At 54.7% G+C, this 9,933-nt stretch overlaps 1 protein-coding gene across 5 annotated transcripts in view; it reads right to left on the reverse strand.

Annotated features, from left to right (window-relative positions):
- The window catches only part of GOLGA3 (golgin A3), a 36,264-nt gene extending 27,271 nt beyond the window's left edge, over window positions 1–8,993 (reverse strand). The window contains exons 1-3 of one of the 5 annotated variants that reach the window (XM_074321232.1): window positions 8,673–8,993; window positions 3,367–3,591; window positions 1,219–1,377 (exon numbers count right to left, since the gene is read on the reverse strand). In XM_074321232.1, coding sequence (XP_074177333.1) covers window positions 1,219–1,377; window positions 3,367–3,499 — 292 coding nt within the window. In that variant the 5' untranslated portion in view covers window positions 3,500–3,591; window positions 8,673–8,993. Of the gene's footprint in view, window positions 1–1,098; window positions 1,378–3,366; window positions 3,680–8,124; window positions 8,648–8,672 lie in introns of those variants that run through there. The other 4 variants (XM_019748770.2, XM_019748771.2, XM_019748768.2 and 1 more) reach the window with 4 other exon arrangements.
- Between the last annotated feature and the right edge of the window lie 940 nt (window positions 8,994–9,933).

A 9,933-nucleotide genomic window follows, 5' to 3' on the forward strand; every position in this document is an offset into this window, starting at 1 on the left:
GGCAGCCACAGGCGGCTGCCATGTGGGTGCCTGGGCCAGAGCTCACACACCCCTCAGATCAGGAATCCAGGCCTCTACAAGATGCGTTTTGACTTAAATGTTGACAATTAGTTTACAGAACATTTAAAAGACACTGTGGCCCTAACAAAATAATGCCTGTGAGGATAAAGCAAACAATCCAAAAAAATGGGCCAAACATGAACCGACAGTTCACAGAAAGGAATGGCCAAATGAGCAGCAGATAAAAAGATGCTCAAAGCCTCCAGTAACCGGGGAGCTGTGAGTCACACGTTACAGTAACAAGGACACCTCAGCAGCCGTCAGACTGGTGGAAAGTAGCCTGTCCCTGGGAAGACGTGGGAGGCAGTCCCCACGCCAGACAGGCATGGCAGCGGGACTCTCGTGAGGGAAAAAGCACCCTTCTCTGGCCAAGAAGCCTGCATCCGGGATGTCCCCAAGGTTCAAATGTGCTGCCACTCGGGCTCCTGGACAGCCTGGTAGGAATGAACGTGGGGCTGCAGCAGACAAGGCTTATTCTCAGCACAGCAACACCAAGTGAGAAAATGTGAGCACATAATTGCACTTAAAAACAATGAGCCAAGCCTGGCTGTTTAAAGGCCTAGAAGAGACCATGTGGAGGTGCAAGCAGCATGTGTGATCTGGTCCCATCAGGTAAAATTTCGGGCACGTGGGAGACAAGGCCTGGCACTTTCTTGGACTCCCAGGCTGCCAGTGTGTGACTTGTTCAGCCCCGAACCCCCAGGGATCAGCACAAAAACAAACGCTGATTAAAGTAATTCATAAAAGAAAGCTTTCAAAGTGTTGAAGTGTTGAGCTCAGTTTCCCACGGCTGCCTGCTCACCACCTAGGTGAGAAGACGCACACAGACCCGGCCTGCATGGCCAACCCAGGACCACACAGCAGGGTGTTCTCTGTGAAATGGAGCTCTCTGATAAACACACAGTCCACCAGCAACAAAAGACCGGCAGAGGGACAAGCAGGGAGCTGGTCAGGGCCCCGGCCTGAGGGGTGGGGAGTGGCAGGGGCTCAGGAGGGGCTGGGAGAGAGCGGGGAGGAGCCGGGGGAAGGGATGCTTACACAGTTGAGTTTCTTGCATAGGAAGACTCAGCCTGAGAGACTGCAAAGCTTCTTTTCTAACACTGCCCTCAGCACTAGGCCCCTGAGACTTCCTTAGGTTGTCATGGAAACCAGCCACACCTGGAGGGACAGCAGGACCCACTGGGCTTGTGGTGGGGCCGAGAGCCGGTGGAGGGTCTGGGAGCTGTGGCGTCGACCCGTTCTGACAGGTGTCCCCCTGGCTGGGTGGGCCCCGGCTTTGTCTTCCATCGGCAGCTCTGTTTGCCTCAACACTGGCATCTGGAAGAGAGAGCACGGTGGGCCATCATGATCGTAACACCAGATCAAGTCATTTTCCAGACACGCAGACAAAACAGGAAGAGAATCTAGAGATATGAGCACGAGCTAACCCCACATGCTCAGTCTGTTTCCTCTGAGAGGACAGCAGGCCCTCGTCCTCCTGTGGGCGGGAACGGGGGACCAGTCACCTGACCTCTCGGGGCCTGACACCCTCATCTGCGGGATGCCCCCACCCTCCACACTTGGGTTGAAGAATGTAAGTAGTAATGTTTCCTTTTCCTTTGAACAAGGCCAATGGGAAACCTTATGAAACCGTTTTAAAAAAACAGCAAAAGGAAAATGCTTCAAGTATAGCTGACAATGTGTCATTGCAGTGCTAATCAGCCACAGCCTCACGTGCACAAAGGGCTGATTCCATCGTCATTTCGAAGCATAAGTGTACCCTCCAGCCTGAGAAACCTGAGTAGGATTAGCCAAGAGCAGGATTAGTCGATCAGAACGATCTCGGCAAACCCAGTCTGGCCAGTGAGGACTACACACCCATAGTGAGCTCAGCTTCCCCCACTCTCATTATCACACATGCACTTGTTTACACACTCAACCTATTTCCTTATCCAAAGGAAAAATGGAAGAAAGGCTTCTTACGCAGCCCCTCACCCTAGTGGGCCAGCCAGTTGGCAGACGAAGAACAGAGATGGTGTGTGCTGGGAGAAAGGGGCTTCTAGGGGCTTCCAAGAGGGGCTCTGGAGGTGCCCAGCCCAGCGCCACCCGAACCACTCATGGGGTCTACACCCCCTGGGTTCGTGATGTCCCAGCACACACCCAGGAGAGTTCTCTTTGCACAAGCAAATTCAGAATGGGTTTCTGTCACTTGAAATGCGAATCCCAACTAAGATGGCTACTTAGTCACCCCTCCCTGAAAGGGAGGCCAGAGTGCCAGCGGGTGCCACAGGCACGCAGCAGGGTGAGGGGACTGACACGGCTCTGACACGACGGCTGGCCCTACACAAACGGCCCCTTCAGCGAGCGAGCGAGAGAGAGAGAGAGAGAGAGAGAGAGAGTAGGGGGAGGGGAGGCCCTGCATTTCAGATACAAGTTAATTAGGTCAATACTGTTAATACTTCCTCATGTGTTTATACGTCTGGGAGAGTCTGAAACTTCACTTTCACCTAACAAAGCCGGTTTTGAGTATTATACTGCACTTAAAAGAACACGTGACAGTGGGAAGGCCCAATGAATAAGACCACTGTTTCCGAACAGCCCAACTGCGGACTAACAGATAGTGATGACGGACATATCCCAAGTCCTGTGTTTTCCGTCTCTGAGGTAAGGGCAGCACTAGTCCTGTTTACACCAGGAGGCTTCAGGGCGCTTCCTGGTGGGGCTATGAGCTGGCTCCCCGTCCGTCCATCCACTGTGTAGCACTCGGTCGGGGCCCATGGCGCCACCGGCCTCACCTGGCACGTCAGGAGCGCCCTCAGCACAGCTGTTCAGGTGCCTGCATGTTGCTTCATAAGAACCAGAAGGCAATTCTGCTAGGAATCAGTCCACACCCTACAGTTTTCAGGCACACACTGACCCTGCTGGCCAGGAGGGCACAGGAGAAGCAAGTGACTGACTCACCTGTACTTCTGAGGCACAAATACCCCGTCAGCTGACAGACACACGCGCTCCAATAACCCTAAGGTCACTACTGGACCATCCGGGGTCCTAGTTAGCAGGCAGACTACGAAGCAGGGAACAGGCCCTAAGTGGAGCGCGCCCCATCCCGCTGGAGCAGACAGTGCGACACCCCTATCCTGCTCCACATGCACGGTGCCTGACGGGAAGCTGGCACCCGCTAAGGGGCTCAGGCATCTGGTTACTGACAACGCGCTTTGAATGAGAAGCTCACCCTGGGCTTACAGTGTTTCTCCAAAGCCCAAGCTCAGCCACGTCCTCCTGTTGAAAAGGCAAAATGCCAGCAGCGCAGAGCAGCTGGTGACTTACACTGAGCTTCGTCCCACTGGTCAGGCGGTGCCAGCGAGCCTGGGGGCCTTGGGAGGGCATTGGGGTGAGTGGAGGTGCTGCTGCTGGATCCGTCCTCCAGGGGGCCGGCCTGCACGGCCGACATACCGTCCATGGTCACGATGACACAGGCTGGGCTGACAGTCGGGGGCTGCAAGTGAGCTGCTGGCAAGTTCTGTTTCTGCCATCACCAACAGTCACAAGCTCCTGGGGAGGGCAGCACGAGGGTTTCCATTTTGAGGAGATTTAAAGTCTCATAAATGGCTCAAAATCAAAGCAAATAATATCATGATACCTGATAGGAGGGAAAAGGAAATATTATGCAACTTTACTTGTCAGATTTGAAGTAACAATTCCCAATTTACATCTGTGTAAGCAAATTCGGACTGAATCATTCAACAAATGATCCGTAAGCACCTACCACCCCCTAGGTTTTGAGGGTAAAATGCTGAACCAGCCACCCGAAGCCCGCTCCTAAAGGCACGTGCTGGCTAAAGACGGTCCTGCCAGGACAGACAAGCTCCGTAACTGGCAAGCTCATCACAGGTGGCCACTGAGCTGGGGGGTGGTGCTGGGGCACACGAGAAACTGAGGTTTCATTATTTAAATCTGACTAATTTGAGAGTAAACGCTGCAGGTGGTCTAAGCGCTCACAGAGCAGCTCCCCTTCCAGGACCCCTGGCGTGTTGGCGCTGAGGCCATAGCTCAGAAGCTCAGGGGCAAAGTGAGGGAAGCCAGTGCAGGGAACATGGTGGCCACACCGCTCGGGGAGCACAGGGAGGAGACACGGAGGAAGGACAGCATGTCGGAATGCGGATAAAGAGCGTCCCCGCACGTACCAGCTGGTCCTTCACTTCTGGGAGGAGCAGCCCTCTTTTAGCCCATCTGCTCGGCTCGGTTTAAGGGAGCAAAACTTTGCCCAAAGTTTGGCGACTGCCTATTGCTGTTGAAGTATATTGAGGATGTCACCATAGGTACCACCCACAGATGAGGTGCGAGCTAGTAGTCACTGTACTTCCCTTAAAATAAGTTCCATGTTATTCTCTGTTCTGTTCCACTTCACATGTTTCAGGACAAAGTGACACGACCTTCCTCTCCAGCTCACAAATCCCACACAGATATTTGAGGTAAGAGCCTAGCAGTGGCCCTCACAGGAGGGGCAGTGGATGTAGTGTGCCTGTTTCTCCAGGAGCATGTACCCTGATAATCCTCTCTCACCCTGTCACCCGGGAGCAGGCACCCGCCCTGGCTGGCATCACCCGCCCTACCCACGCAGCAAATGAGCAGTCATGGAATGTCCCTCTACGAACCCAGGAGGTGGGCTTGCAGCTCTAATAATGCACACATTCCTCTGCTGTCCGGCCCCTTACAGGCCAGACACTGGGTTAACAGTAGTGCTGGAAAGGATATAAAAAGGTTGTGTCTACTGCTGAGCATGGAACTAGCACCACGGGTTTGCACTAGAAAGGGCTGCTGATAAACACGTGTGGAAACACAAGGAACCCGAACCCACTGCAGCTTATGAAAAGGCTCCCAGTTCCTGGCTCCTGGAAATACTCGACATCTGATGGGACATGAAAGGAGTTACTAAGGCTGGACAGAGCCTGACCCTGAGTACGACACGTTCTCAAGCTCATTTTTGTCTCTACAGCAACTGGTAACCTCTTTCATCCCAGAAAGACTTTCCAGGTCGGAGGGAGGGAAGCAGGGAGAAGAGGCCCTGGGAGGCCCCACACCTATACTTGCACCCTTGACAGGCCCCTCTGAAAAATCACTGTTTCCTAGGCTCCCGGCTCAATGGAAAACCACCACAATGCTCCCCACCCCCCTCCAGCCTGTCTCTCAGCCACAACCCCAGCAAGCCCTGGGCTGGCTGGTGGGAAGCTGGCCAGGCCAGGCTGAGATGCTACAGAGACGCCTACAAGGCAAGGGAGGTACATCAGCACAGGATGGCCAAGCTGTCCCCTTCATGGCGGGCTTGCCACTTCAAGGACAGATGATGACAGACGACACGTAAGAACAGCGGGGAGCATGGAATCAGCTGCTACTGCATATGGCATCGAGTATGGGCTGCTCATCCGGCAAGTCCCTTACCAAGGAAAACATCTATATTTTGCTCTGAAATGTGGGTGCAGAGGCCTAGGTCACTGCTGTGCTCCTTAGGATGCGTGATAAGATGACAATGACAGATGAGTGTTTGTCAGGCAGAAGCTGGTCCCTCTGCGGCGGGTGGCCTTCTCCCCTTGACCGCCAGGCAAACTCCCACGGATCCCTCAGCGTCTCTCACAGGCACAGCTCCCATCTCTCTGGGCCTCAGGTACAGCACCTGCCTGGCCCACGCCTGCCTGCACCACAACACGCCTGCGTGTACATCCCAGCGTGTGCCCACCTCCGCTACCATGCGGTCAGAGCCTGGAGGCAGCAGCCTCCACTCCGGACTGCCCCTGCCCTCGAACAGCCCTACTCAGAGTGGTGCCCAACCTAGGACCCAAGTCCCAGCCCCGAGAGCCCAAGCTAGTGGTTCCACAACAAGACGAAAGTGTCTGCATCCGGGAGCATCACAGAAAAACTCTAACTATTCTTACTACAAATACCTGGGAGCTACACTTCCAACAGGGACAAAGGACAAAGGCCACCCCGGCCCAGGGAGCAATGTCACCTGGGTGAGAAAGGGAAGGAGCAAGGAGCACAGCCTGCAGGACCGCACTTACCTACTAAAGACAGATCATGCCAGACAGAGGCGGGAGGCAGAGGGGCAGCCAAGGAGCTGCCGAGGGAAATGTGCTGCTGAGGCACGCGGGGGGGTGGGGGGGTGGGGGGACGCCTGGCCCGACGCTGCTCAGGAGAGGGAACACTGGCTGAGATGTCCGAGGTCCACTGCTGAAGGCAGGCCAAGCATGCAGACGAATGTGTCAGCTGCCTGAGCCCGATGCCATCACAACTCCACTCACTGATTCCCTCTCTTTGGATTTCTCACTAAACAAGAGACCTTTGATGCCCACGCAGTGCCCCCTCACGAGACAGCTGGTGCAGCCCTCCAGAATACGAGACCCCACAGCTGGGACTTGTTTTGTCAGTCATGAAGATGCGTCCTGTTGCCACCTGGCTTCTTCTGAAGCTGGACAAGACACAGAACCCACTGACTGCCCAGGGCGGCCGCTGGGGAAGTGACACTTCTCTCCGTGGGTAAGAAGCTGGCACTGTCCGTCATCCTCAGCCTCCTGCAAATTTTACTGAGCATGACTCAGTCGTTCAGGGCCTCATGACCTCAGACCGTTGACAAAAACGGGGCAAGGAGGAGGGTCAGAGAGCTGGGAGCACATCCCAAGGAAGCCGTTGCCAGTAACATGCACTCCATTTTGTGATTAGAAAAAAGTAAAGACATCAGTCTTATCAATTAATGGCTCCCTGCCCTCGCTGTTTCCTGGAGGGAAGGAAGGGACAGGGTAAAGCTCTCACTTAGAACTCTGCAGCGTTCTGAACTCTAGGTTCAACCCTGTCTGACATCCAGAGACCTCGCACTGAGAAACCCCTGCTTCAGGCCCCCCCACAGCAGAGCACAGGACTCCGGCGCCATCCTCCCCTCATTTCAGTTGTTCCTGTTGGCAATCAGAAACGGAGCATGGCCAAGGGTAACACAGAATTCCCTTGAGGAGACAGTGTTCTGTTGAGGCCAGACTAGTAACCAAAAGTAAACAGAGGCTGACACACAAAGTGAAAACCCTGCCACGCCTCATGTCACTGCACAGAGTGCTGTGCAAAGGACAGGCTCAGGCACCAGCCATCTCGGCTTCAAATCCTCACTCTTCCACCCTCAGCTGTGAGATCAGGGCAGATTCCTTAACCTCATCAGTAGGATTGTAAGAAAAAGAATACTACATTTTTGGCAGGATTAAACGTAACAAGGCACAGGGTCTGTGCCAGGCCCTCAATAAATCATAGCTATTATTATTAGCGTTATTTTTCCTTCAAATGTTGCTTGTCAAGATTGATAGGTAAAAACCAAAGGAATGTATTCTCACTCAAGAAAGTATACTGCTGCTTAAGGCAACTCGCCAAAAAAGGGGGGTGGGGGGGCTACACCTGAATTTGCGTAATGTCAGATGATTTTTACTTCCTTTCTTCAATATTCAAGATAGACTGTAAGTGAAAGCTATCACTCCAGAAAAGGGTTATGTTTGCAATATTAAAGGGACAATTCAAAACTTAGAAAATCCATGAGTCACCTGCATATGGCTTACAATGTCCCGGCGGTTTCAATCCCACTGACAATAAAACTCAAGCCTCTTACCATAAACTAGGAAGCTGCATGCCATCTGGCCCCTCCCCCCACTGCACCCTCGTCCCGAGCACGTTCCTCCTTTCTCGTTACACCTTTGTCACACTTCTCTTCCTGCGAGTGCCAAACTTGCTCCTCCCTCAGGGAATTCACATTTGCTGTTCGTTCTGCCAGAAACACTTATTCCGCAGCTTTGCATGGCTGGCCTCCTGTCTGTCATACAGACCCTGGCTCAAGTCACCGACCCCCACAGGCCACGCCGCAGCCGCACCCCGAGCCCCACCCCATGCCCTCAGCGACTACGCCCCTCACTGTCCGTGCGCCTCCCTGGAACGCAAGCTCAGGGAGGGCAGGGGCCCTGACACGACTGCACGCCTTGTGTTTCAGGGCCTACAATGACAGCGCCCGTCGCACGACTGACTGGCAACAAACGTTTGTTGAATGAAGCCTGAGCTGTTCACCTGCTTCGCACCAGGGACAATGCCTGGCCCACTGCCTCTGGACAGTGTCACTGCACCGGAGAAACCCCTCTAAGCAGCCGGAAACGAGATGCAGTCCAGGAGGGAGACGCAAAAAGCCACACGGATTCTTTAAACCTGGCTTCACACTGACCACGCGACACCACGTCACGCTTGTCATCTTGACAGGAGTTGTGCAAAACGGCTCCTGCGCGGCCCGGCGGTCCCTACGCAGCTCCAACAGCAGCTGCGGGCGCCTTTGGAACAAATCAAGCCCCGTCACGCGCAGACAGCGTTCGGAGGACTCGAATGCAAGGACATTTACGAAGCCAGGTTCGCTAACACCTGCACAAGCCGGCTTCCAGGCCTCGAGCTACCAACGGTGAGGAGCGCGACCAGTGCGGGGCGTCGCCGCCGGCCCTCGGGGCCCGCCCAGGCCCCGCCGCCCCTCGCCCGCCTCCCGGCCTTCGCCCCGACCGCGCCGTGGTCTCAGGGCAGCCCAGCGCGCTCTCCGGCCGGAGTCCCGGTCGGGGAGCTTCCGCGACCCTCACCCCGGCGCTGAGGAAACCGCGGCAGCGGCCCGGCTCGGCTGCTCAGCGGAGACGTGGCCGCGCGAGAGGCGGGGCGGGGAACGGCGCGACGACGGCCTCCGGCCCCCCGGAAACAGCCTGTGTGCGCTACTTCCGTTCCGAAAGAGAGAACGTCCTCTTCTCGCCAGCAGCCGCCCTGGGGCAGGGGCTGCTCCGGCCGCAGGGCCGGGATGGAGCCCCCTCACAACTGGCCCGAGGAGGATTTCAGAAAGTGAGTTTGCGGCGCCTTCCCGTTTAGAAGCGCCGCTTCCTGACTTGTAGGACCAACTCCGAGAGGAAGCCGGACAGTTGAGCTTCCGCCGGAAGTGGAGTGTCCAGGGCTCTGGCCCCCGCCTCGCCCAATTTGCCAGGTTGTGGGCGTGGCCACTCTCCCTGCCACGGGCCCGTTGGAGGCGTGGTTAGGAAAGGCGGGGTGGGCGTCCCGGCGGCGCGGAGGTGGGACGCCGAGGCCCCTACGCACCCCAAACCCCCGATCTCCCAATGCGGTAGTCCTTATTTATCTCTCAGCTGCCAATGCAACTGACTCCTGCTTTGGAACCATGGTAACGTTTTACCTTTTCAACCCCCCCCCCACACACACACACACAGAAAGTTGGCATTAGTATTGAGGTTTAGGCGGCTTTTTTTCCTTCGTTGCCTAGATACCAAATTGTTCCAGCACCTTTTACTGAATAAGACTATCCTTCCTCCATTAAGTTGCTTTTGCACATTTGTCAAAATGGATTATTGGCTGCTTGTGTGGGAGTTTCCGGGTTCTCTGTTCCATGATCGCCAAGTCTATCCCTCTGCCAACACGACAACCTCACACAGTAGCTTTGCAGAAAGCTGTAATATCTGGTAGGTGATTCCTCCCACTTTATCCTTTTTCCTGATTACTTTAGCTATGCTGGGGCCCATGCCCTTCCATATAATTTTTAGAATAAACTTGTCTGTCTACAAAATCCTTTCTTTATCCCCATAAAACTATAGATCAATTTGGGGAGAACTGACATCTTTACTGTTTTTTTCATTCATGAACATGGTATGTCTCTCCACTTTAGGTCTGTACTTACCCCTGCTACACTCACTTTTGCTGATTTCTCAAAGGATAGAATAGAAAGGAGGGTATTTGAAGCAAGAGCACACACTTGCAACAGAGAAATAACACAGCATGTGGCACTGGGAACCCAAGTGGGACTTGGGCTGGGGACGGGCTGAGAGAGGCTGTGGGATGCAGCTGAAC

The sequence above is a fragment of the Rhinolophus sinicus genome, linkage group LG16, assembly GCF_036562045.2.
Source record: "Rhinolophus sinicus isolate RSC01 linkage group LG16, ASM3656204v1, whole genome shotgun sequence".
Classification (NCBI taxonomy): Eukaryota; Metazoa; Chordata; class Mammalia; order Chiroptera; family Rhinolophidae; genus Rhinolophus; species Rhinolophus sinicus.